The sequence below is a fragment of the Eptesicus fuscus genome, chromosome 6 (genome assembly GCF_027574615.1).
Source record: "Eptesicus fuscus isolate TK198812 chromosome 6, DD_ASM_mEF_20220401, whole genome shotgun sequence".
Lineage (NCBI taxonomy): Eukaryota > Metazoa > Chordata > Mammalia > Chiroptera > Vespertilionidae > Eptesicus > Eptesicus fuscus.
Window position 1 is genome coordinate 18,806,589 of NC_072478.1, and position 23,895 is coordinate 18,830,483.

Here is a 23,895-nt window from a genome sequence, read left to right on the forward strand (position 1 = left end):
ACAAACTTCTGGGCTTGAGGTTTCCTCAGGAGTCCGAGGGTGACTTAGGACCAGAGCTATTAGTAGTACTGGCCTCTCTTCTCTGTTGTGAAATAAGTAATTTAGGATGCTTAGTACCCATGTGGATTATCTGTTTATTTCGAGAAAAAGTGCAAATTAAAGTAGAATGCAATTGTGTTTATACTAAGGAAAAAATTGAACTGAAACGTGTTGGTATTCTGTGCTAGATCCCAGAAACAGGAAGCTTTTGAGGGGTGAGTGTGTGTCTCAGGATTCACTCATGGCTGCATCTCCAGCACCTGGCACCTAGTGGGTCTCCCGCTCCCTGTATTCTGTTTCTCTTTTTGTGCCCTTTGTGCCTTGGATGTGGCCATACTCCACAGCACTATCCAGACTTGGCTGAGATGGAGCTGGACTATACTTCCCCCCAAGGGTCTCCAGCTGCCTGCCTGGCTTTGAGTCAATTCACTTGGAGGTCTTTGGGCACTACGGCTTCCCAGCATCTAAACATCTCTGTTTTATTAAAAAGTGGGGGGAGGGGTATGCTTCTTCCATGATTCTGATGCAGCCTGGTTAAGTGATCCTGGTCAACATTCTAACGAGAGGAGGTACTTGTTCTGAAACTAGTGTGGTTTGCTGGTGCAAAGAATCACAATGTGGTCCAGATTCATGGGGTAGGGTGCAGATGATGGCATGCTGGGCAGGGAAGCTGGGTCCACCTTGAGACACAACAGGACAAGTGCTGTCTCTCTTCCCGCCCCCCATTTCCACAGCAGCCAAAACCTGTGTGGAAGAAACAGGGACATCCTTATGGCAAGAGTAATGCTGCCTAGCAGCTGGCAAGGGAGTCTGGGCCAACAGACAGGTGGCATGAAGCATCTCCCATTTGGTAAAAGGTTACCTCTTAGTAGCACTGGGTGCTGGGCCCTGCGTGCTGCTCTCCCCCTTTCATGGGGTCCTGATGCCCTGACACCTTATTAGACACAATTCTCTCACCTGCCCCTGCTTCTTAGCAGGAGGCCTAAATCTTCCAGATGTTTGTGTAAATCACTGAGGGACCTGGGTGGAGAGGACCTTTCTCACGCCACCGGGGTCTCTGCTCTTGTGTGAAGCCCCCTTTCCCTAGCAGCCTGGATGGTGGTCTCTGTTTATTCCTTTTATTTTCTCCATATCCCTTAGACCTGCTTCAGGATAGTCCAGGCCTTCCTGGAAAAGGAGCTGCCTCGGGAGGTGACGGCACCACAGTTGTGTGGGATGCCTGCCTGCCCTGCTGCCCAGGGGCGGGGAAACTGGAGCTGTGTTTCCAGAGACGTGAGGGCTTTTAGAGATGGCTGTGTCAAGTGTGCTCCGGTTTGAAACAACAGTCTTGGAGCTCATGGCCCTCCTGGGCCACACTGCTCTCGGGGGGATCAATTCACACTTAGGGAAGGCCCCTTCCATCCTGTGAGAGACCATGTTGACTGACTTATACCGGGCTTAAAGCAGATCCCAATATCCTGCTGGGAAGACAGCCCTTTTCCTTCCATTTCTGTCCTCTGTCCTGGGTCATCACTGGATTTATGATAATGAAGCCCTCAAGGTAGGATGGGACCTGCCAGCTAATTAGTGAGGCAGCATGTGCTGGATTGCTAGGTGCTCAGGGAGGGCTGCTGCCCCCCTGAGCTATGACCTCATAGTCCCATCAGATTCCTGGATCTTCGGATTGGAAGCTATCAGAGTCTCCTGGGCTGTGATTTCAAGTTGAGTAGTCCCGTGGCTTCTGCTCAGGTGCTTACACCTCACAAAGCTGGCACCCTCCTGTAGCTTATCCTCAGCATCTCCACATCCACTCTCTTGTAACTTTCTTACCTTGCCTGGCATGCTCTGGAGACACCTTAGCCGGTGGCATGGTCTGCTCAGTTATGTGCCCCAGAGGTGATCTGATGAGTGGGGAGGCAGACACAGCCATGTGCCTGCTGCAGCAGGGCTTGACCTCCTCACTGGCTGAGGGCTCTGCTGGGTGCACTTTCACCGCTGGGCCTTTGCACATGCTGTTTGCGCTGCCTGGTACACTCTCTAAAATTGCGGGCCCCACAACCTCCCTGCAGGAATGTGAACTGGAGGTAGGCAGAGCCTCCTGCGCTGGTCACTGTTGTGTTCTGTGCCCAGTCCCAGTATTCAGAAGGCTCCCTTGGGATGTGCTGACTGAGCGCCAACCTGACAAGAACTCTTTCTGTGTGTCCTGGTCTCAGCCCACCATTTATCAAGGATCCTCAGTGATTGTCTGCTTCCTGCCACCTATGTCCCTTGTCCTTACCTAGACTCTGAGCCAGGCTGTGTCAGGAGCACCTTTCTCCTCAACATGAGATTAGAGAGAGGAGTATTGGAATTGGTGTCAGGGAGCCCTAGCCAGCGTCTTGCCATAGTGGCAGGGAAAGGGTTACCATCGGTCTAGCTCTCACCTTCCCGCTCACTTCCTATTCCTATTGAGTTGACCCCAGCAGCCAGTGAAGCTATGGTGACACCCCCACATGCCTGGGAACCCAGCAGCCCTGACGGGCATGGCTTTCCCCCATCCCTACCTCCCTACCCCTCAGGATGTATTCGAGATGCGCTTTGCCAAGATGCCGGACGAGCCTGAGGAGCCTATGGTGGCTGTGTCCTCCCCTGTGGTGCCACCCCCCACCAAGGTTGTGGCCCCACCCTCATCTAGTGACAGCAGCAGCGATAGTTCCTCGGACAGTGACAGCTCAACTGATGACTCTGAGGAGGAGCGAGCCCAGCGGCTAGCCGAGCTCCAGGAGCAGGTGAGGGCATGACCACTTCCATCCCTAGTTCCCCCTGGAATCCATGGACCAAGCAAGCATTCTCCCCAGAGCTCTCCATGAGATGATCATGGCTCTGAGTCCTGGCAAGAGCAGAATTCCCAGTGGTGCCATTGTGCTAGATCACAGGCATATTGAAATATACATATGTATGTCACATGTGGAGATGGGGAGAGATGGCTGCTCTTTGGGCAGAAAGGAGGTTTCTGGACTCTTTCATTGTGTAGAAGGAGGCCAAGCCAGGGGCTGCATGGTTGCTCTGCAAGCTGGCCATTGGGCCTTTAGTGCCCAGTGTGTCTGCACTCCTGCCCAGTCTCCTAGGGACCCTCCTCCTGGGCCCAGGATGGCCAAAGGGCTTTAACAGCTTGTCCGTTTAGGGCACGTTTGCAGTCCAGGGCCTGGGTGGGCATGGGCACTTTAGAAATCTGATGGAATGGCAGGTCAGGGAGCTATGTACCAGCTCCCTCCTTCGTCCCCGGGCCCTGATGCTTGGGAGTCCTCGCCAAGACCAGTGTGATAGGCATGTGTCTTGCCTGTATATTCCATAGCTCAAAGCCGTGCATGAGCAGCTTGCAGCCCTCTCGCAGCCCCAGCAGAACAAACCAAAGAAAAAGGAGAAAGACAAGAAGGAAAAGAAAAAAGAAAAGCACAAAAAGAAAGAGGAAATGGAGGAGAATAAGAAAAGCAAAGCCAAGGAACTTCCTCCCAAAAAGACCAAGAAAAACAACAGTAGCAACAGTAACACAAGGTCTGTGCTACCCTAATGCCCCCATGGGGACCTAGCCTGCCCCAGTCAGAGGTTGATTATCTCTGCTCTTCTCCCAGGGACAAGCCTTTTGGCGTTCTCCAGGTTTGGGGGGAGAGGATGAACGGTAGTATGGTGCAGATGGCAAGGACAGGCCACAGCAGCTCCCCTGTTAACAGTGAAGACCAGCAGGGTGGGGGTATAGAAAGGACCCCTTCCAATGAAGGAGTGGAACGGGTCCCCAGCTTCCCAGGGTACCCATTCCTGACAGTATCTGCATTGTCCCTTCATAGCAAGAAGGAGCCGGTGCCCATGAAGAACAAGCCTCCTCCAGCATACGAGTCAGAGGAGGAGGACAAGTGCAAGCCCATGTCATATGAGGAGAAGCGCCAGCTCAGCCTGGACATCAACAAGCTCCCTGGTGAGAAGCTGGGCCGAGTGGTACACATCATCCAGTCGAGGGAGCCCTCTCTCAAGAACTCCAACCCCGACGAGATTGAGATCGACTTTGAAACCCTAAAGCCATCCACCCTGCGGGAACTGGAGCGCTACGTCACCTCCTGTTTGCGGAAGAAACGGAAACCTCAAGGTGCCCTTGGGTTCCCTCGGGGCTTGAGGGTTGGAGGGGGGTCCCAGGCAGAAGAAGGGTGGCCAAACTGCTTTTCCTGCCCTTCCATCAGGGAGGCCCCTGTGGGCACTTCAGGTGACTCTCTTCCAGACTTGGCTTTTTCCTTGACATAGACACCTCTGGAGGATTGTGACATGGCCCTCGACGCTGGGCTGTCAGTGCCCTTCTTGACCTCTCTGGTTGATGGTCACCTGGGGCCCACCTGCACCTTGGTATTCTAAGCCTTGCTCTGAGCAGCAGCTGTTTTCATCTTCGGCCTCTGAAGTCTTTCCCCCAAAAGCCACACACATAGATTCCCCTCATCCCACCCTTTGGTGCCTCTGAGGGTTGAGGCTGGGGGAGTCTTCAGGGTAGCTCTATGCCTGCCTGCCATTCTTCTCTAGCTCAGCATGGCCCCCTCTGTCTGAGTCTTCCAGGCAGCTCTTTCGTGTTACAAGTGTCTTGTCTTGGCTCAGCTTTTGTCTTAAGACCAGTAGGACTTAGGATCCATAGCAGGGCATTGTATGCAGCCTTCATCCCATCCCAGACTGACTCCAGGGTTCCTGGGCCTCTTCACTCACTGTCAGGAAAGTTACTGAGGAAGCCTTAGCTGACAGTCCTCATAGGGGATTTCCTCCTGCCTGTTTCTTAATCCTGATGAACACTGCAGAGGGGATTCTGAGAGATTGGTCAGGGGCAGGGCAAGCTTCTTGAAATTCCAGTGTAAACTGAGTGTTTGGCTAGCAGGCAGTAGGATAGCATCTTATCATGGGGAACAGGGGGCTGGCTGGGGGCGAGGATGCTGTCAGGAGCCTCTGGCTTGTGGGGCAGTGGAGTAAGTTTGTGTTAAGAGCAGCCCCAGGGTTGGGCCTTGCCTGATGCAGTTCTTATTGTTTTTTACTGCAGCCGAGAAAGTGGATGTGATTGCTGGCTCCTCCAAGATGAAGGGCTTCTCTTCCTCTGAGTCTGAGAGCACCAGCGAGTCCAGCTCCTCTGACAGTGAAGACTCCGAAACAGGTTAGGGTCCTACTCAGCATCTTGTCCCACTCCTACCAAATGGTGTGCAGCACCATTTGTCCTATGTGACGGTCATAAGAATTGCCTGGCCACTATTTTAACTCTAACTGGGGTGTTGGGTAGCCTGGCACCCTGTTCTCTCCCTCATGGCCTGGGCTAGGAGGACATAAGTGGCTGAAGGTATTGACACTGCAGAACTGGGGTGGGGGAAAGCTGGTGAAGATAATTGGGTGTTGGGGGCCCAGGTGTTGGCATTGATCCTAGTGTGATCCTACACAGCTCCACAGTCTTCCTGCATCACAGTCACATACAATGTGGCCATCCCAGGTAATGTGCTTCATTCGGCAGGTGTGGAGCAGCCTACTGTCAGCCCTGCTGTCCCCAGACTCGGGGCACTGCCATCCACCTCAGCGTGTGCTCACTGCCATGTTGGTGGCTCCTAACTGCGCACACTTGGACATGGGAGTCCTGTGCCTCTAACAGTCCTTCTCTTTATGCTCCATGGGCCTGCACATGTGCCCAACCTGAGCAACAGTTTCAGCGTGGGAGGTGTGGGGCAGGTGGAGATGCTGGGAGCTGCACAATGGTGGGGAGGGAGGCCTTCTTCCAGCTGTGTGCTTTCCTGATGATACTCAGGGGAGCAGAAGCTCAGACTTACCCAGAGAGGCTAAGGAAGAAGCCTGGCAACCAGCCTGTGCTGTGAGATGGAGCCAGCTGTTTCCATGGGGTGGCCATTGCTGAGCAGACAATCTACAGACTACCTGAGAGCTGGTCCTGGGGGCCTCAGCATGTCCCACCAGGCAAGCAGCAGTGTGCATGTCCACAGTGGGGAACATGTGTTTGGACAACAAAGCATTTTCTTTTGTGGACCTGTCCTGTCTTTGGTATTTTATTCTAACTGGAAATAAACCATAAGCTCCACTTAATCAGTTCATATAAATAATGTGACCTTATTTTACCAAGGAGGTTTGAGGATCATTTACAGCATCTGGGAAGAGTGATGCTGCTCTGAGGCTTTGCATGCACAGGTTCCTCGTGTGGGCTCAGCCTGTTTCTGTCAGGGGAAGCTAGGGACCAGGGGCCTCTGGTCCTTGTCACTGTCCTTCTTCCCTGTTTACAGTAAGGGCACCAGACTTTCCAAGTGTGTAGGGGACTCACCTGCAGGGAAATTAAGAGGGTGCTGAGGGCTTTCCTGAGGCTACAAATGGTGAATTACCTCGTTTTCATTGGGCCCAAATGAGATGGAATTCATTAGGCCATGCTCTGTTTTTATTGAGGTATTACTGTATGCAGAGGCTAATGTGTACAGTTTGCAGGACACCTTTGTCACCAACCTTGATTCATTTTTTTCTTTTTCTAACCATCACTCCCCCATTCCATTTTTATCCATTTACCAGCAGAGGGCGCCCACAGCCCATGCCCTGCCCAGGAAGGGCTGCCTGGCCAGGCTGCTGCCCTCTGCAGGGTTGGCGGTTGTATTCCTGGGCCCAATTAGCATTCCTGGTAGCAGCTGACTTCTCACTTTGGGTGCCAGTCACACCTAGGGTTTGCCTTCACTCTGGGGTTCCTAGCAGGCTACTCCTCTTAGGGGTTTCTCATCCTTTCTCCTAAGGATTCAAGTGGTCAAAAGAAAACACTAAAGGCTAAAGTTGGCATAGGGCCTGGTCATTAAACCAGCACAGGTTGGCTGAGTGTGAACTGCTTTGGCTGATGTGGCACCTTAGGGGGCTATGACTGGCCTTTGCCCCTGCCCCCCAGGCTTAGCAGGACCACTCCAAGGCTCCCGAGTGTCCTGCTGCCGTCTTTGTGGGGCGACCATGACGGCATTTTCAATAGCTCTCTCCTGTTGCCAACATGTTTTTCTTTCTTTTCTTTTTTCTTTTTTTTTTTCACATTTTCCCCTCCTTTAAAGAAAGTGGAAAGATTGTGCAACAAGTAATCTGAGAATCCTGGGAACAGCTGTCTTGGCGGGAAGGAGGATGAGATTTACGGTCTCCAAGCTGCCAGCCTGCAGGAACTCGGGCTCTGGTTAACCAGCCTGACTCCAGCTTATCCCTCTTCCCATGCACCCTTCCCACCTTGGGTTTGTGAGTCTCCATTTTGCCTTCATGGTCCTGGCTTTCCTTTCCCATAAGTTTGTACTGAAGAGCTCTGTTGTGGGCCAGTAGGGGCTTCTGCTATCAGGAAGGACCCATCCTGTGGGTTTGTGTTCCTGTGGCTCAGATGCTCCAGGTCCCAAGGTGGGAGCCTGTGACTCTGCACCACTGAATACAACCATTGCCACCCATCCCTCACAGGAAACTGCACTCACTTCCCAGGCAGCTCTTCCAGCAGCTGCTCATGATGGGTCCATGGAGCCGGACAGCCCCGGTTTCTGCAACCAGTTACAGGTGGTTCTGCCGGGGCAGGCATATTAGAGGTATTTTACTTGGTCTTTGGGGGCTTAAATAGTTTTTCCCTCCTTGTGTTTCCATTTGTATTGGAGCTGAAATTCCTGAAAGGGCCTATATTTTGTCACTTGTGTTAAGTAAGAGTCAGTTCTGCCGATACAGCCCAGAGACATGAGTCACCAAAAGAAACTGAGCAGAGGCACTAACTCAGGGACCCCTCCTCTGGCTGCTGTTCACAGACAAGGATGCTGAGAGCAGATCAGGGCATGGGACTGGTCCTCGGGGTCATTTTGCAGTTCAAGGAGGCGGTGTGCTCACAGAATAGGGGAGGAGGGCAGGCATAGCTTTCCCAGCCCAGTCCCGTTTTGCCACATGTTCTCCCACTCAGCAGCACGCAGTGCTTTTAGCTTCCACCACATTTTCTGAGCCCAGCTCCAGCTTGAAGTGTGGATCTGCTTGAGAGTTCAGTATTGGGAGGACAGAGTGAGTACAAGTGTCAGCATCCCACTGCCCCTAAGGCATCTGTAGACCTTATCTGGGCAGGCTAAAGTTGCCCCAGTTCCCCCTTTCCACTGCTGTCCCAGGTGGCTATGGCAGAGCTGTGGCTTCCCTGTCACCAGTGCTAGGATCCTGTCGACCAAGCTCATGGGGCCAGGGATGTCCTAGGATTCTTCATCCTGTTTCCCTCCATCATATTGCTGATGTCTGGCTCTTTTTGGGTGGGGGTGGACACACAACTTGTGTCCCTCTTAGGAGCAACCCTTGGCATCGACTACTAGGGCTGGGACCTAGGTTCAGAGTTGTGGGGTATTTCTTTGGGGCTTGGCCTGGTCTTCTAGTTGCAGCTGGAGCACACTCCAGCTATTTTAGTCTCCTCTTTTCCTTTTCCCAGGATTGAAGCATGTGGGTGTTTTTTAATAGCTCCAGGGGGAAAGGAATGCTTTATGTTTTGGAAAGATTTGAGCTGGAAAGTGCAGGCAGAGGCCATGGGGCATTCTTCCCAGACAACCAGCCTCAGCTTCCGACCCACAGAGTCTCTGAGGGACTTGGTCCCAGTCTGTTCTTGGGACCTGCTGTTGCCCGCTCCAAGGGTGTGCCGCTTGCTCTCAGGGCAGTGGAGAGGCCCCTGGTGGGGATGGGGGAGTAGGCAGAGACCTGGAGGACTGGGCTGTAACCAGTCTGCCCACACTGCCAGGTGACCCCTCACACACCCACATGCAGCTGGCGGGATTCTGGGGCGGGGCTAGCCTTGTGGAATGTGCCCTGAGTGAGAGGCTGAGCCAGTGGGCGGGTTTTTCCCATGCGTGCACTGGGAGGCCATGGGAATTCAGTCAGTGTCCATGCATCCGGGACTCTGGCAGAGGCATCTGCTCTGCTGTTTGGGTGGGAATGACCCTATGCTTCTGCCTGGTCAAGGGGAGCTGAATTCCATGCCCCAGAAAAAGAAAGGACGACTTTCCTCCTTGGCCTGTTTTTATTTTATTCTACACCCCATCCCCCTTAACTGTGCCTGTAACTGATTTCTCTTTTTATAGTTTATTTTTTTTTGTTTCTTGGGGTTTGTAGGAATGCAGAAATGAGATGTTAGTTGTAGATGCTACACCCGAGAGCCCCTGTCTTTTCTTCCCTCTACCCAGGTCCTGAGTAGGGCCAAATCACCTTCCTGAGATGGACAAGGTGCAGCAAAGCAGGCCCAGGGGGATAAGCTCAGAGTGAGTGGGGCCTGATGGCATCGAATACCAGGCTGGTAGGACAGGCAAGTAGAAAGGAAGAGACCTCGCACGTTAAAAGGCTGGTAAAGTAGATGCTGTTGTGCATTCAGGGTGTGCATGGGACCCAATCCTGGAAGCAGTTTTGTATAAAAGCATAAACGGGCATGGGTGGTTTTGGAGACGTCCATGGCCTTTGTAATGGGAAGGTGGGTCTGTCCCTGCTCTCAGCTGGCCAGGCTGGGGCAGGGCTTCTAGTCTCCGGCGCCGTTCTCTGGTGTCCTGTCAGCGAACAGGGCACAGGAGGCTGGCTCGGTCTGCAGTTCTTCTGTTCTTGTGACTTGGAACGGTACATTCCACACCATTTCTCTCACACTGGTTTCTCTCTCCCTCTATGTAGGTCCTGCCTAATCATTGGACACGGACTCTTAATAAAACGGTCTTCAGTTCCAGATTCCTTCCCAGCAAGCTCTAGCTTAAGTCCATTTTCTTCTGTGAAAGGGACAGGACTCCATCAAGTTATGGAATTCCTCAGAGCCCTGGGCCTGTCCCCAGGGTGCATTAGTCATGTCCATCAGAGCAGCACACGCCTAGTCCCGCCTCCGGGAAGGCTGCCTTGCCTGGCTGGCCGCCCGGGCCTCCTGTGTACAGACTGCCCGGCTGTCCCGCCCAGCCTCCCTGGTCGTCTGGGCTCCTCTGGGTGGGTGGCATCTCCCAGAGTGATGACAATCTCGCTGCACACGCATGCGTGTGGTGCTGCTCCATGTGCAAGGCCCCATCACAAGTATGTTTTCTCTCTCTTCATCCCTCTGTCTCTTTCTGGGATTCTGGATCCTAACCACTTCCCTCCTGGACCTGGCAGTGACATGTAGATCCCAGAGGAGATCTCATTCACCCTATGGAAGAAAGAACACACTAACACCTAGAGCTTTCCCAAGTGAGGAATGGGGGCTGTCCCTCAGCACACCTTCTTTTTAGTGGCCCATGCAGCTCCGTCAGCCGAAGGCTATCACCAGCCACAGCTCACTCACAGCCCCTGGAGTCCTTTCATTTTTGTTGTTCCCGTGGTTGCCTATTGGGCATTTTTCCAATTTCTTTAGCCTCTTCTAAAGTCGCATAGGGAAAGGACCTCTGGGCCGCCTTTTGTCCTTTCCAGGTGAATAGGAGCAGGCTGCAGTGGGGCTGGCCACTGGTGAGGGCATTTGGGGAGGCGGCTGTGACCGGGCCCCTGGAGCCCATTGTCTCTGCCCCCAGTAGTGTCAGGGTCTGGGCTAGTAGGTGAGAAAGGGCTCTCAAAATCCAGGGCACTGAACTGGTCAGTGGTAAGGGCATCAAAGCCCTTAGAGCCAGCTCCCTGCACATGTCTGAGGGACATGGCCAGTGCGAGCACCCTCCTATTTTTCAGTTCCCTGGAATAATGGCATCTGCTGGGAGTTTGGCAGGCCAGGGTGGCCGCATCATATAAGCCCTCTGAGAGGCACTGAAGAGGCTTTTTTGCTCTAAAAATAAATATTGGCCCTTTTTTGGTCATGAATCCAGCATCTAAGCAGAAAATTGCCTGGTGTGAAAAGTCCCCTAAGGAACAGCATCAGCCTTAAAGGAATATTTAAAAAAAAATTTTTTTAATATAGTTTGTGCATACTTCAAGACCTTGCCATCTGCTGGCGTCTTGGAGCCAGCCTTCTGGAATTGGAGCTGGCTTGGAGAGGTGCAGTTCACCATCCGCAGGCCCAAGCAGCTCTTGCTGCCTCAGATTGGCCTTGGCCTTGGGTTCTAGCTCTAGCCTCCCACCCCCACACCCAGCCTCTAGGGTCTTGCTGTGATGCTGTGAGGTCCAGGCTGCTCTCTGGTCCTCTGGCCAGTCAACTTTCAGGCAAGCACTCTTTGCCAAACAGACTATTTTGAGTTGCCCTTTGGCCTGTGCCTGATGTGTTCCCAGTACAGCTTGGCCTAGCTGAGGCCAGGGGTCTTTTTGCCCAGAGATTCCCAAAGGACAGTTGGGAAGTGGCTGGCACTGTCTTTCTGGGAAGATTCTTAGAACAAATGGAAGCCTGGATTCCCACAGTGTCAGCCTGTGTGCCACCCCACCCCTTCCCACACACTTGTACATGGGCTGTAGTCGCAGATTACAGAGTCCTTGCACCCTCTCTGTTCAGGGATCCTGTCCTCCTCGCCCGTGGGTTTTCATCTGGCAGAGAACATGATCTTTAAACTCGAACTCTCACCTGTGCCCAGTGCCCCAGGCACAGAGCAGAGCCCACTCCTTACTGAAGACCCTGTGCTCAGACAGTGGGAGGTGCCAGCCAGGCCTCAACTCACCAGCTGGCTTCGGGTCCTGAGGACTTGCTGAGGGATGGGAGCCCACTGGTGCCAAGACGCTATTTAGTTCAGTTTAGGGCTCCTTACCTTTTCCCTGCCCTTACTCTCCATCCTGTCTCCTTCCCTTGATTTGGGGGGTGTGGGAGGAGGAATCAGTGTTTTAATCAGATTTTACAAAAACGTTTTAATTCTTTGTACAATTACCATCCTATGTAAAGATGACATTTGTGTTCAGTTCAAGATTTTCATGGAATAAAGATCACACAGTACTTGAGGCCATCTTCATGTAACCCTTTCTAGAGAGTTTTGTGTGGGGGTGTCTTGGGGCTGGTGTGTCGTGAAGCCGTGCACCTCTGTTTCGTCTTCCTACCAGTCACTCCAACATGAGGCTCGGGCCACATGAGCCAGATGCACTCTCCCAAACAGGCTCCAGCACCTTGGTTCCCCCGCCGGTTCTTTTAGTCCTCTGGTCCTGAGCTTATGTTTGTGCCTCCAGCCTCTCTCCCACTCTAAGGCTATCCTACCCGGCACTGCCACGGAGCCCTGGAGTACTCCCAGTGACCTTTCCAAGGCAGCCAAGACTTGTTCCCTGGAACCCCCAGGGTCCCATTGCACTTTGTCCCCCTGAGTTCTCATATGGGCCTCTCTCCCCGCTCAGAGCCACCATCCCTCTTGTATGGTGGCAAAAACAGTGCTTCCCCAAGTGCACAAGATGACAGGCCACCCCAACCCTCTTCCCATGTCACAGTGTCTTCTGGTCAGGTTTTACCCACTGGCCCTCTTCCCCCAGTTACACACACACACACACACACACACACACCCACACACACACACACGGCTCCTCAAAAGCATGCCCAGTGTATGAACAACTGTCCCAGCCTCCCTCGACATGCAGTTTCTGTTCATGGAATTGATGCTGGGAGCGGATCCTGTCTGGGAGGAACACCCAAGCCTCTTCCGCTTCTTTGGTGGCCACTCAGCACTGAGCTTTCCCCCAGCACGTGCAGGGTCCCTTTGGTTCTGGGCTCTGGCATCTTCAGTACAATGCTTCCCCCATTCCCCACCATGTAGCTGCCAGAACCTATGGCCTTGATCCTGCACATCACCTAAACTGTCCCTTTGTATGTCTCACCCACAGTAGTATCCCCTTCCCCTGGTGTCCTGTTGTGACCCAGAGTCCTGAGCCCTGACTCTTAGAATTTTTAGTGTCCAAGTTTGGGGCTGGGCCTGCAATTCTCATGTCCCAGGTGTCCCAATTGCTGCCATTTGCATGAGGATGTGTGTCTAGCTGCTGAGGTCTGTGTCACTGTCTTGTCTCTCGCATGGAGTGGTGAACTCTTGCAAGGCATCAGATCCCTTATCCCTTTGGTTGGCACATGGCACCCTGAGGCTATGCACCTCACAGAACCTTAGCATGGCCCTCCATGAAAGCAGCTATGAGAAGAGGTAGCCCTGCTTTGGGCAAAGCCTATGTCTTCTGACCCTAGCAGCAAGAGCCAGCATCCTGGCAAGGAGCCAGGGGATGCCAGGCAAAAGACGTGAGTCCAAAAGGCGCTGTGGGTTCCAACTTCCCACCTGGTGGTTAGCAACTTCATCATTTCCCAGCCATGAGCACCGACCTGGCTTCTCTCCCTCCCTCTCCCTGGGGTTTGCATACCAGTGGAGTTTGGCGAGGGGCATTCAGCTGGCTAGTTCCGTAGAGTGGGTAAGGGGGTCGTGCTGGCTCTTAGCGCACTCCTCACAGATGTGTCCCCACAGTGGCGGCACCAAGCTGTTGGCCTCTGAGGAACCAGGGCACATACTGCCTTCTCCCTGCAGCACGTCCACTGCGTACCAACACAGCTTTTCTGAGGCCACTCTCCCGAGAGGAAGGAGAAGCTGGCCATGGCATTGAGCATCTCCCTGTTTGCTCCTGGTGGTTCCTGGGAGGTTTGCTGGCTGGCCTGCCTTCTTCCCTCTCCACCCCCCCCTAAAGTACTCACACACTGTGGCCTTCCACGTGTCAGCACTCTCCTCACCTGTCCCATGGCTCTGTGGCCAGACTTTGGCTCAAGCCTGCACCACATCTCTCACCCTAACTGAAGCTATTTGCCTCCTGGGGGGATGGGAAGGAGTACACCTCATTGGAGGCAGCTGTGTGGCTCCTTTACACTTGTGTGGTCCAGGGCAGTCCCTTGACTTCTGAGCCTCACTTTGCTCATCTGTCAAATGGTTATGATCATTTCCAACACCATAGTTATTCCAAGACAGTGGGTTAGGGTGCAGACACTCAGATTGCCTTAGTGACCTGTCACCGGGGAGATGTTGGGCAAGAGGTCTACATAGCTCAACCCCCAGTTCCCAGGTGTTATTCTTTAATGCAGCTAGGGGTCAGGAGTTGGGCAGGGAGGCCTTTCAGGCATGGTCCCAGCTAAGAAAAGTGGCAGGCAAATGGGTAGGTGACACTCCCACATTGTCTTTTTCCCATAACAGACTCTCATACCAGACAATCCAGCCACCCTGTCTCACCGTCACTGGCCCTTCTCCTGAACTCACCCTGTTTTCTCCTGGTTCGCATCCAAGGCAGCTTAGTCTTCTCCCCTAGACCTCACTACCTTCTCTTTTCCTTCACAGAGATGGCTCCGAAGTCAAAAAAGAAGGGGCACCCTGGGAGGGAGCAGAAGAAGGTACGTGATCATAGAGGTGTCTTCCTTTAGGGGAGTGGTGGTGACCTGCCTCTCTGGGCCCCGGGGGACCCTGGGGCTGGCCCAGAGGTTTCTGCCTGCCTGACATCAGCCTCTGTCTGTCTGTCCGCAGCACCATCACCACCATCACCAGCAGCTGCAGCAGGCCCCGGGCCCTGGGCCCCAGCAGCCACCACCACCTCCCCAGCAGCCCCCGCCACCCCCACCTTCGCAGCAGCAGCAGCAGCAACAGCCACCCCCACCACCCCCACCCTCCATGCCACAGCAGACTGCTCCCACAATGAAGTCCTCGCCCCCGCCCTTCATCGCCGCCCAGGTGCCCGTCCTGGAGCCCCAGCTCCCAGGCAGCGTCTTCGACCCCATCGGCCACTTCACCCAACCCATCCTGCACCTGCCGCAGCCCGAGCTGCCCCCTCACCTCCCCCAGCCACCCGAGCACAGCACTCCGCCTCATCTCAACCAGCACTCAGTGGTCTCTCCTCCAGGTGAGCTGTGGCCATGGCTGCCCAGGTTCAGGGAGGCCCTTTCCCACCCTGGTCTCACCATTCTGCCACTGGGCACTCGGGGCAAACTTCAGATCCCATCTCAGCTTCAGTTGTCTCTAAGGGGATGTCAGCAGCTTCTCAGGGCCATTGTGGAAATTATACAAAACACCCAGGATAGCCTTTGCAGACAGTTACCAAGTCAGTCGTGCTGGGTCAGGTATTGTCGGGTGAAAAAATATGTGACCCCTCTGTAACTCCCAGTTACAAATGGGGACACACACACTCATCCCAGATAGGAGGGTCAGATGGGGGCATTTAGGACATGCCTGCTTTGAGACTTGAAGACAGGGACTAGGTGGAGGAAGGGAGGGAGGTGGGAGGCACAGGCCACCTGACAGGACAATACTGGTGAGGGCCCGATGCCGTAGACCTTCCTGGCAGCTGTCTTTATTCTGGAGATGGTGAGAACCTGAGGAGGGTGGGGGGAGAGTGCTTGTCAGAGATGGGTAGAAGGTCAGGTTGGAGTAGAACGGCCAGGCTGAGGACCACGGGAGCCTCACTGCCACACTATTGTGTCCTTCTAGCTTTGCACAACGCGTTGCCCCAGCAGCCATCGAGGCCCAGCAACCGAGCTGCTGCCCTGCCCCCCAAGCCTGCCCGGCCCCCGGCTGTGTCACCTGCTCTGGCCCAACCACCCCTGCTCCCACAGCCCCCCATGGCCCAGCCACCCCAAGTGCTGCTTCAGGAGGAAGAGGAGCCACCCACCCCACCCCTCACCTCCATGCAGATGCAGCTCTACCTGCAGCAGCTGCAGAAGGTGCAGCCCCCCACACCTCTACTCCCTTCCGTGAAGGTGCAGTCCCAGCCCCCGCCACCCCTGCCACCCCCGCCTCATCCCTCCGTGCAGCAGCAGTTACAGCAACCGCCACCACCTCCTCCACCCCCGCAGCCACAGCCACAGCCACAGCACCAACCGCCCCCCCGACCTGTGCATATGCAACCCATGCAGTTCCCCACCCACATCCAGCAGCCCCCGCCACCCCCAGGCCCACAGCCCCCCCACCCGCCCCAGGGCCAGCAGCCACCCCCACCGCAGCCCGCCAAGCCTCAGCAAGTCATCCAGCATCACCCTTCACCCCGGCACCACAAGTCGGACCCCTACTCAACCAGTAAGTGGCCTCTGGTTCCTAATCCTAATCCTAACCCAGGGAGGCTGGGACTGGGTCCAGGGTTTTGTCCTTGAGCAGCCAGGCAGGTCAGCTCATGCTTCAGGCTGAGGTTGGAGAGGGGTGGCTGACATGGTGTGGGTGCTTCTTGTAGTGTCTCTATCAGGTATGTCTTGCTTGCAAGCTGAGATGGCTGAGAAGAAGGCCCCCACTGGCCCTCCTCTTGGAACTCAGTCAAGAACGTTGCAGTGTATCGTGATTCCTGCTACGTGGGAAGCCTAGAACCTGGGGAGGCACTCCAATCTGTGGTTGGAGCAGGCTTCCAGGAGGAGGTGGCCAGAGGATGAGCAGCAGTTAGTTTAACTGATTGGGGGGGGGGGGGGGGGTTGAGTTCCAGGCAGATCCAGGGGCAGGTGTGGGCAGTGGGGGCTGTTTGAGAACCTGCAGGAATAGGTGCTCTGCTCTTGATGTCATGAGGCCCATCTGGTGGAGCCAGGACCATGTTGGGGAGAATTGGGCTGAAGATCAAAGGTAGTGTGCCTCCCACTCCCCCTGAAACCAACCATTCCTATCTCCTGCTGCTTGGTCCAGGCTGCCCTATTTTCCGACACAGCATTGGTCAGGTCATGCCCTCTTGCCTTTCTTGGGCATTTGCTATCTAAATGTCTGTAAACAAAACATTCTGGCCAGCCCTGGTGTGGCAGTGTGGCATCAATGCCTCGTGGTGTACTGACGTACAAGGGTCAGAGTTGAGGTCCCTGTGGGGGTGCAGCATTGCTGCTCACAAATTGAACAGGCCATAACTTTATGTGGTGACTGCTGCTAAACCCAGCAAAAGCTGCCAGGTACCAAGTGGATTGCTGCAGACTTGGGCCAAGAACAGCTGGCTGTCCTCCCTGGGAAAGACGGGTGCTGGTCCTGGCAGCCATGCAGCTGTGCCTCTTCCCTTCCGTGTTCAAGGCCAGGCTTCCAGTAGTGAGTAGTGATAGGTGATGAGATCTTTAGAAGAGCCAGCAGTGGGGGGGTGGGGGGGGGGCAGGTCCCCCAGGTCCCCTTTGGTCACCTGGGTCTATCTCACCATGGCCAGGGAGTGATGTGGATTGGAACCCAGCTAGGGCTTTGGGTCTAAGGCCAATGCATTGGAATCCTAAGGAACTCAGCAGGCATCCTTGGGTGCTGAGCCAGCTCTCAGGCACCGCTACTGGGCCTCCCCTCTAGGTATTGGTAGAGGAAGCCACCAGCCGGCAGGCGATTCCTACGGATCATAGGCCTAAGAGCCTGCCCTAGTCACCTCTGTAGGTGTTCTAAAGGGAGCCTCCCCAGGCAGGAGGCTGTTATAATCGTGTGACTGCAGCTGGCAGACCTAGGCTGGCAGAACCAGCCACCTGGTGCTGGGGGCCAAGGCACAGGCACAAAACTGGTCCTTGCCATCATGTCATCTCCATAACAGCTTTTCTGACTCGAGAGAGAGTGTAGGGGAATCAGTTGTGGGTCAACTCCAGGCCCACTAAAATGGGCACCTCTGCCCAAGGGGCCTGTAGAGGGCCCAAGGGTGTCTGTGCTGGCAGACAGAGAGGCAGGTCAGTGGCAGGGCAGGTACACAGAGCCTGGATTAGGTGGTTCAGTGTGAGGAAGGACCAGGAACACAGGCACTGCAGAGCGGTGTCTTTCTTTTGTGGATACTGTGGTGTGTCCCGTGGTGGAGCTGGCCAAGACATGTAGGATTCAGCCTGGAGGGTGTACCCTTGCTAGGGTGGATGGAAAAGTTTAGGGCAGGACTTGGTGTCTCCTCCACTGCCCAGTCCTGAGGGGCTGGTCCGCTGTGATCTAGGGCTGTTACCTCACCAATGAAGCTAAGGTGTCAGGCTTCAGTGCCTAGCCACACCTTTCCCGGGACCAGTAGAGGGGCTTTCCAGGCTCCTGCCCTATATAGGGTGTTTGTACCCTGTGGCTGCCTAGGTCCCTACACCCATTGTTGGGATAAAGATCAGTGGACTGGCCCACTTCCTACAGGAACCACAAGCTCAGGACCTGTTCCCCAACTCTGCTGTGGTGCAGGCCAATTCCAGACTATCCTAGGCCTGAAGCAGCTGTCTAGGCAGGCAGGCCAGGCCACCCGGGAACAGCCAGGACCCAAGCTGCCTATTCTGTGCGGTTATTGATGTGCCTTGCCTTTAACCCAGGCATTGCCATAGAACTATCTGGAGAGCTTTTTTATTTTTTTTAAATATATTTTTATTGATTTCAGAAAGGAAGGGAGAAGGAGAGAGAGATAGGAACATCAATGATGAGAGAAGCATTGATTGGCCACCTCTGGCACGCCCCACACTGGGGATTGAGCCTGCAACCTGGGCATGTGCCCTGACCAGGAATTGAACTGTGACCTCATGGTTCATAGGTCGACGTTCAACCACTGAGCCACACTGGCTGGGCTGGAAAGCTTTTAAAAAGTACTCAGACCCAGTCCCCACCTAGGACCAAATATATCAGGTTATGCACGTCTCAAAGCTTCCTGATGATTCTGATACAGGTTTTAGATACTAGGACTGAGTGCATGGCTCCACAAAGCCCTGCTCCACGCTGAGCTTGGGGCCTGACTGAGCAGGCCCACAGGCCCCATGTGACGGGGCTCCCTGGTGGGGCTCTGATTGGATTGGGAGACCAGACTGGGCCCAGGACTAGCAGCCTCCACACCAATCCGGCTGACATGCTCCTTGTCCCCTTTCCTAGGTCACCTCCGTGAAGCCCCCTCCCCGCTTATGATACATTCCCCCCAGATGCAACAGTTCCAGAGCCTGACCCACCAATCGCCACCCCAGCAAAGTGGCCAGCCGAAGAAGCAGGTAAAGAGCAGGGCTGGGCCTCGGCCCCCAGGGCCAGGCACGGGCCAGGGCCAAGGCCGCCTGCCTGCCTCACCGGTCGCCATGCCTGTGCCGTCCCAGGAGCTGCGTGCAGCCTCTGTGGTCCAGTCCCAGCCCCAGCCCCTGGTGGTGGTGAAGGAAGAGAAGATCCACTCACCCATCATCCGCAGCGAGCCCTTCAGCCCCTCGCTGCGGCCGGAGCCCCCCAAGCACCCGGAGAACATCAAGGCTCCCATCCACCTGCCCCAGCGTGAGTGTCCCGTCCACTCTCTGCCAGTGCTAAATGTGAGCTGCTTATTGGCCGGCCAGTCCGCCATGCCTGCCCCATGGGGGATCCAGGCCCACAGGCTATTTGTGTTCCAGGGCCTGAGATGAAGCCCGTGGACGTTGGAAGGCCTGTGATCCGGCCCCCTGAACAGAATGCACCCCCGTCAGGGGCTCCCGACAAGGATAAACAGAAACAGGAGCCGAAAACACCAGTTGCCCCTAAAAAGGTAGGGTCTGTGGGCCCACAAGTGCACCTCACTCCCCTCACCCCAAGGAGGCCTCCATATGGCAGCAGGGCCCCCTCACCCACCCGGTGGTCTCTCTGCCTCACAGGACCTTAAAATCAAGAACATGGGCTCCTGGGCTAGCCTGGTGCAGAAGCACCCCACCACCCCGTCCTCCACAGCTAAGTCCTCGAGTGACAGCTTTGAGCAGTTCCGACGCGCTGCGCGTGAGAAAGAGGAACGGGAAAAGGCCCTGAAGGCGCAGGCTGAACACGCAGAGAAGGAGAAGGAGCGACTACGGCAGGAGCGCATGAGGTGGGCGCGGGCTCCGCGGGCGGGGGCTCCTGGGGCGCCCCAGGCCCCAGGCTGACCTGGAGCCCTGCTCTGCTCAGGAGCCGTGAGGATGAGGACGCACTGGAGCAGGCCCGGCGAGCCCACGAGGAGGCACGCCGGCGCCAGGAGCAGCAGCAGCAGAGGCAGGAGCAGCAGCAGCAGCAGCAGCAGCAACAACAAGCGGCTGCAGTGGCTGCAGCTGCCGCCGCCCCCCAGGCCCAGAGCTCCCAGCCCCAGTCCATGCTGGACCAGCAACGGGAACTGGCCCGAAAGCGGGAGCAGGAGCGAAGGCGCCGGGAAGCGGTGAGTCAGGGGCCCTGCTGGGGCACCCCAGGGCAGGAGCACAACCCTGGAGGAGTTGGGAAAGGGGGAAGCGGTGAGTCGGGGGCCCTGCTGGGGAACCCCAGGGCAGGAGCACAACCCTGGAGGAGTTGGGAAAGGGGACCTGAACTCAGAGGGGCAGGAGCATCACTGAGAAGTGGGGCAGGCGGGGACCCTCAAGTGTGGGCTTGGAGCAAGGAACCTGCTTGTCCACACCAGCTGGCCTCGGAGCCATGAGGTCCAGGGAATGGGCCCTGAGGGAGCTGCCGATGCTGGAGGGGTGGGGGTCCTCTCACTCTCTGACTCTTCCCTCCTCTTCCCTCCAGATGGCAGCTACCATTGACATGAATTTCCAGAGTGACCTATTGTCAATATTTGAAGAAAATCTTTTCTGAGAGCACCTAGGTGACTTCTGACTTTGATTTTCTGGCAAAAAGTTGACTCTCCATAGTGTTAGGCGTGGCAGCGGAGGAGGTAGCAGTATCCACAGCCTGTCTCTGGGCCTGGCCCTTGTGCATGCTATGCCAGGGCAGGCCTGATGGGCAGCTAAGGACTGTAGAGCCCGTCTGCCTTACAGCCAGCCGGACGTCCTGCCACCTCACAGGACATCAGTTCAGAACACGTCTCACTATGAGCAAGTGTCGGCCAGACCCAAGTCCGCGTCCCCGCGTGCGGGCAGAGACCCTGCTCTCCGCCAAATGTCTACACAGTATACAGAGGACATCGTTGCTGCCGCCACCGTGACTGGTTTTCTGTCCCCGAGAACGTGACGTTCATGACGTCCTGCCTGCCGGGAGTCCTTCCCACACCCCAGCCTCAGATGCCTGCCCGCAGGACAGCAGGACAGGCCCAAGTGAGCTGGAGGCAAAAGAGGGCACCGGTCCACCCCCTTGCTGGCACTGACTTTGCCTTGAACAGATCCCACCCCTGCCCTCCCCCCACAAGCCTTTAATCAAGAGCCGCTCTCTGTAAGTGTTTGCTTGTGCAAAAGGGAATAGTGCCGTGGAGGTGTGTGTGTCCATGGCAATCCAGAGCGAGGTGACTGTCACGCGCGTGTGGGCCAGCCTCGCCTGGTGAGTGAGGCCACCAACCAAAGTCAGTTCCTTCCCACCTGTGTTTCTGGGGTTTTTTTTCTATATATATATTTTTTGTTGGATTCTATTTTATTTTTAATTCTCCTCCTCCAAACAATGGCACTGCTTATCTCTGAAATGGTGTAATCCTCTCGTCAGTGGGCAGCAGCTGCACTGCGCTGTGGGTAGTGTGTGACCGTGGCTGTATAGTGAAACATAGTTGGCATATCTTCGTTTGAAGTTTGTTGGTGACTCCACCAAACTGGTGTAAAAAACCTCAAAAACCCACAAAAACAAAACAAAACACAAAACACAAAAAAAAACTGCCTACATTGTACTCAGTTTCAAACTTTATTAGTCTATTTTTAATTACAAAACCAGAAAGCTGTGTTTTCTTTTTCCAACCCCATTCATTGGCTTCTTTGTTTTTAATGTCAAATCTGTTTTGAGTTGTTTTTTACCAGAAAAGGAAGGGTCGGGCTAGGGGACAAGGCGGGTGCCAGGGCCACAGACTGAGGCAGAGGCTCCTGGCCTGGCACCGGCTTGGTGCCCACCTGCGGGCACTTCCCTCACTTTTTTTTTTTTTTAAGTTTTATAATTGGAGCCCTTGGTGAGGTTACACGTGCCATGATAACCCACTCTACACCACAACACTGGTGCCTCAGTGTTGGCCATACTCTGGAGTCAGTGACTGGTTTGACTTTCATACAGTGAATATGCATTTGGTCTGTACTGATCATGGAATAAACACATCTCTCTTTTTTAATGCTGGTGTCTCCCTGACATTTCTTTGTGAACCACCTGTTATCAGGAGTCTCCAGACCCCAAATCATGTCTATATAACTCCCACCAGGGGCCATCTAGCCCATTTCCCATGGTCTTTCCTGCCATCCCAAGCTGGGAGCCCAGGTACCCATTCTTCCCTCCTCGGCAGGCGGTGTGCTCCAGGGAACCTGGCCAGATTCCAGACAGTATTCTCCATCCTTGTCCCCTTCTCACCAGGGGACTTGGGCCACTTCTCCCACTTTGTCTCCCTCTACTTAACTCTTTTCATTTAAGCTCAGGGTTAACCAGATATTCTTAGGTAAGTGTACATCCTCCCAACTAGGATCCTCCCCCACATGCACACAGATGCACACCCACACATTCCTGCCAGAGAAAGTCCACCAGGTGGCCACCCTTGTCTGTATGCCCATCAGTAGCCACAAGGCAAGCGGGGGACCCAGGAGCAGCCCCTAGGATGAAAGATGAGAAAGTATATCATTTATATGTATGCAGAGACACAAACTGATTGAAACATTGCTAGCACTGTTTATTAATCCACACCCCCCCTTTAACGGTGTGTTGTGTTTGGGATCTCCCAAACCTCCCAGAGAGGTGCAGTTCTGGCATCTAGCCAGCCCCCCCCACCACCTCTCCTGCGCCCCTGCCCATCCTCCAGGGTCTCCCTCATAAACACTGTGCTGGTTCAAATATGACTTACATTTTGGTTCTTTGGGGTTGCTTCTATCTCATCCCACACGCTCCCTCATTTTTGTTCTGTGTTTTGTTCTGACACTTCCCCAGATGCACACAGATCCGACTATTTAGCTGGAGAAATGGTTGTCTCCACCTTCCTTCTAAAGAGTGAATTCTGCCATAGCCCTCTTCACACCTCCCTCATAGGTGTTTCTCTAACTGGGTTATAATTAGAACTTGGATCTATTTAATTTCTCTGGCCATTTCCCAGTCCCTCCCACAGTACTAGAAATCTTAGTCCTATACAAGAGTGAGAGGTGTGTACAAGCCCCCACTGTACTGTATGCACGGATCGCTTGGCCAATAATTATGTCAGTGAATCTGAGACTTGTATTAAACACTTTAGACATTTGTAGAAGGGAATTCGTAGACTTTTCACTTATATACTAAAGGTTTTTTTTTTGTGCAGTTCTCATTGCAAAAATAAACATTTGTACTGAATATAAAATTACTATCCTGTGACTACTGCTGTCTTTGTTTGAGGGTAGAGCTGAGGGTTAGGGGTGGGGGAGTGAGAGTCAGTGTTGTGTACTAGTAGCAGAGGAAGAAGTAATGTCCCCAGAAGCCCAGTCATGCAGCAAGATTAGAGAGCTCAGGAGGGATATCAGGGTTGTCAAGTGGTCAAGAGAATTGATTTTATAGAAAATATAAAAGAAACTAAAGCTGTGACGGTCTAATCATGCAAGAAAAGAAAGAAGGTTAAGTGCAAGGGAAACAAACATTTGTACAATACAGGCAGAGTAATCATAGACAAGTACTTGACTGAGTGCATTGTTGACTAAGGCCGAACCATGTAAACCACTATTCCCTTTAAGTAGCAACCCAGGGACTTAATTATGGTCCCAGGACAGTATAGTGTTCAGCAGTGACAATACAAAGGTAAGATTAACAGTGGAAGGTGGAAGGGAGGGTGAGAGATGACAAAAAGGGGTGAGTGGAGTGTTTCAAATTAGAGGAACCAGTAGAAAAACTACAGATGGAAAAAGCATGTCCAGTGGTGGTGACATGATCGAGTCAATGGATAATATCCCAAACTGATAATAAAGAAGTAGGCACAGCCCAGCCAGCGTGGCTCAGTGGTTGAGCGTTGTCCTGTGAACCAGGAGGTCACAGTTCCATTCCCAGTCAGGGCACATTCCAGTGTGGGGAGTGCAGGAGGCAGCCGATCAATGATTCTCATCATTGATGTTTCTCTCTCTCCCTCTCCCTTCCTCTCTGAAAGTTACATATATATAAAGAAGTAGGCACAGAAGCACACTGAGGTACCCACGATACCGACAGAAAGCCAAAAGCGTTCCTATGGCTGCCAAAGGCTGGGAGGTGGAGCTCAAGACGGCTGCTTTTCTCAGAATCCTGGATTGCTGTTTAGCCA

The 23,895-nt window shown here is 54.1% G+C and overlaps 1 protein-coding gene across 3 annotated transcripts in view; it reads left to right on the forward strand.

The window, feature by feature from the left end:
* The window catches only part of BRD4 (bromodomain containing 4), an 87,343-nt gene extending 64,369 nt beyond the window's left edge, over nt 1–22,974 (forward strand). For 2 of the 3 annotated variants that reach the window (XM_054717323.1, XM_054717325.1), the window contains 12 exons: nt 2,577–2,786; nt 3,353–3,552; nt 3,843–4,138; nt 5,063–5,173; nt 14,205–14,257; nt 14,388–14,760; nt 15,345–15,929; nt 18,657–19,037; nt 19,151–19,281; nt 19,388–19,593; nt 19,671–19,914; nt 20,259–22,974. In XM_054717323.1, the coding sequence (XP_054573298.1) occupies nt 2,577–2,786; nt 3,353–3,552; nt 3,843–4,138; nt 5,063–5,173; nt 14,205–14,257; nt 14,388–14,760; nt 15,345–15,929; nt 18,657–19,037; nt 19,151–19,281; nt 19,388–19,593; nt 19,671–19,914; nt 20,259–20,327 (2,859 nt within the window). In that variant the 3' untranslated portion in view covers nt 20,328–22,974. The remainder of the gene's footprint in view (nt 1–2,576; nt 2,787–3,352; nt 3,553–3,842; nt 4,139–5,062; nt 5,174–14,204; nt 14,258–14,387; nt 14,761–15,344; nt 15,930–18,656; nt 19,038–19,150; nt 19,282–19,387; nt 19,594–19,670; nt 19,915–20,258) is intronic. The other variant, XM_054717324.1, reaches the window with a different exon arrangement.
* The last annotated feature ends 921 nt before the right edge of the window (nt 22,975–23,895 follow it).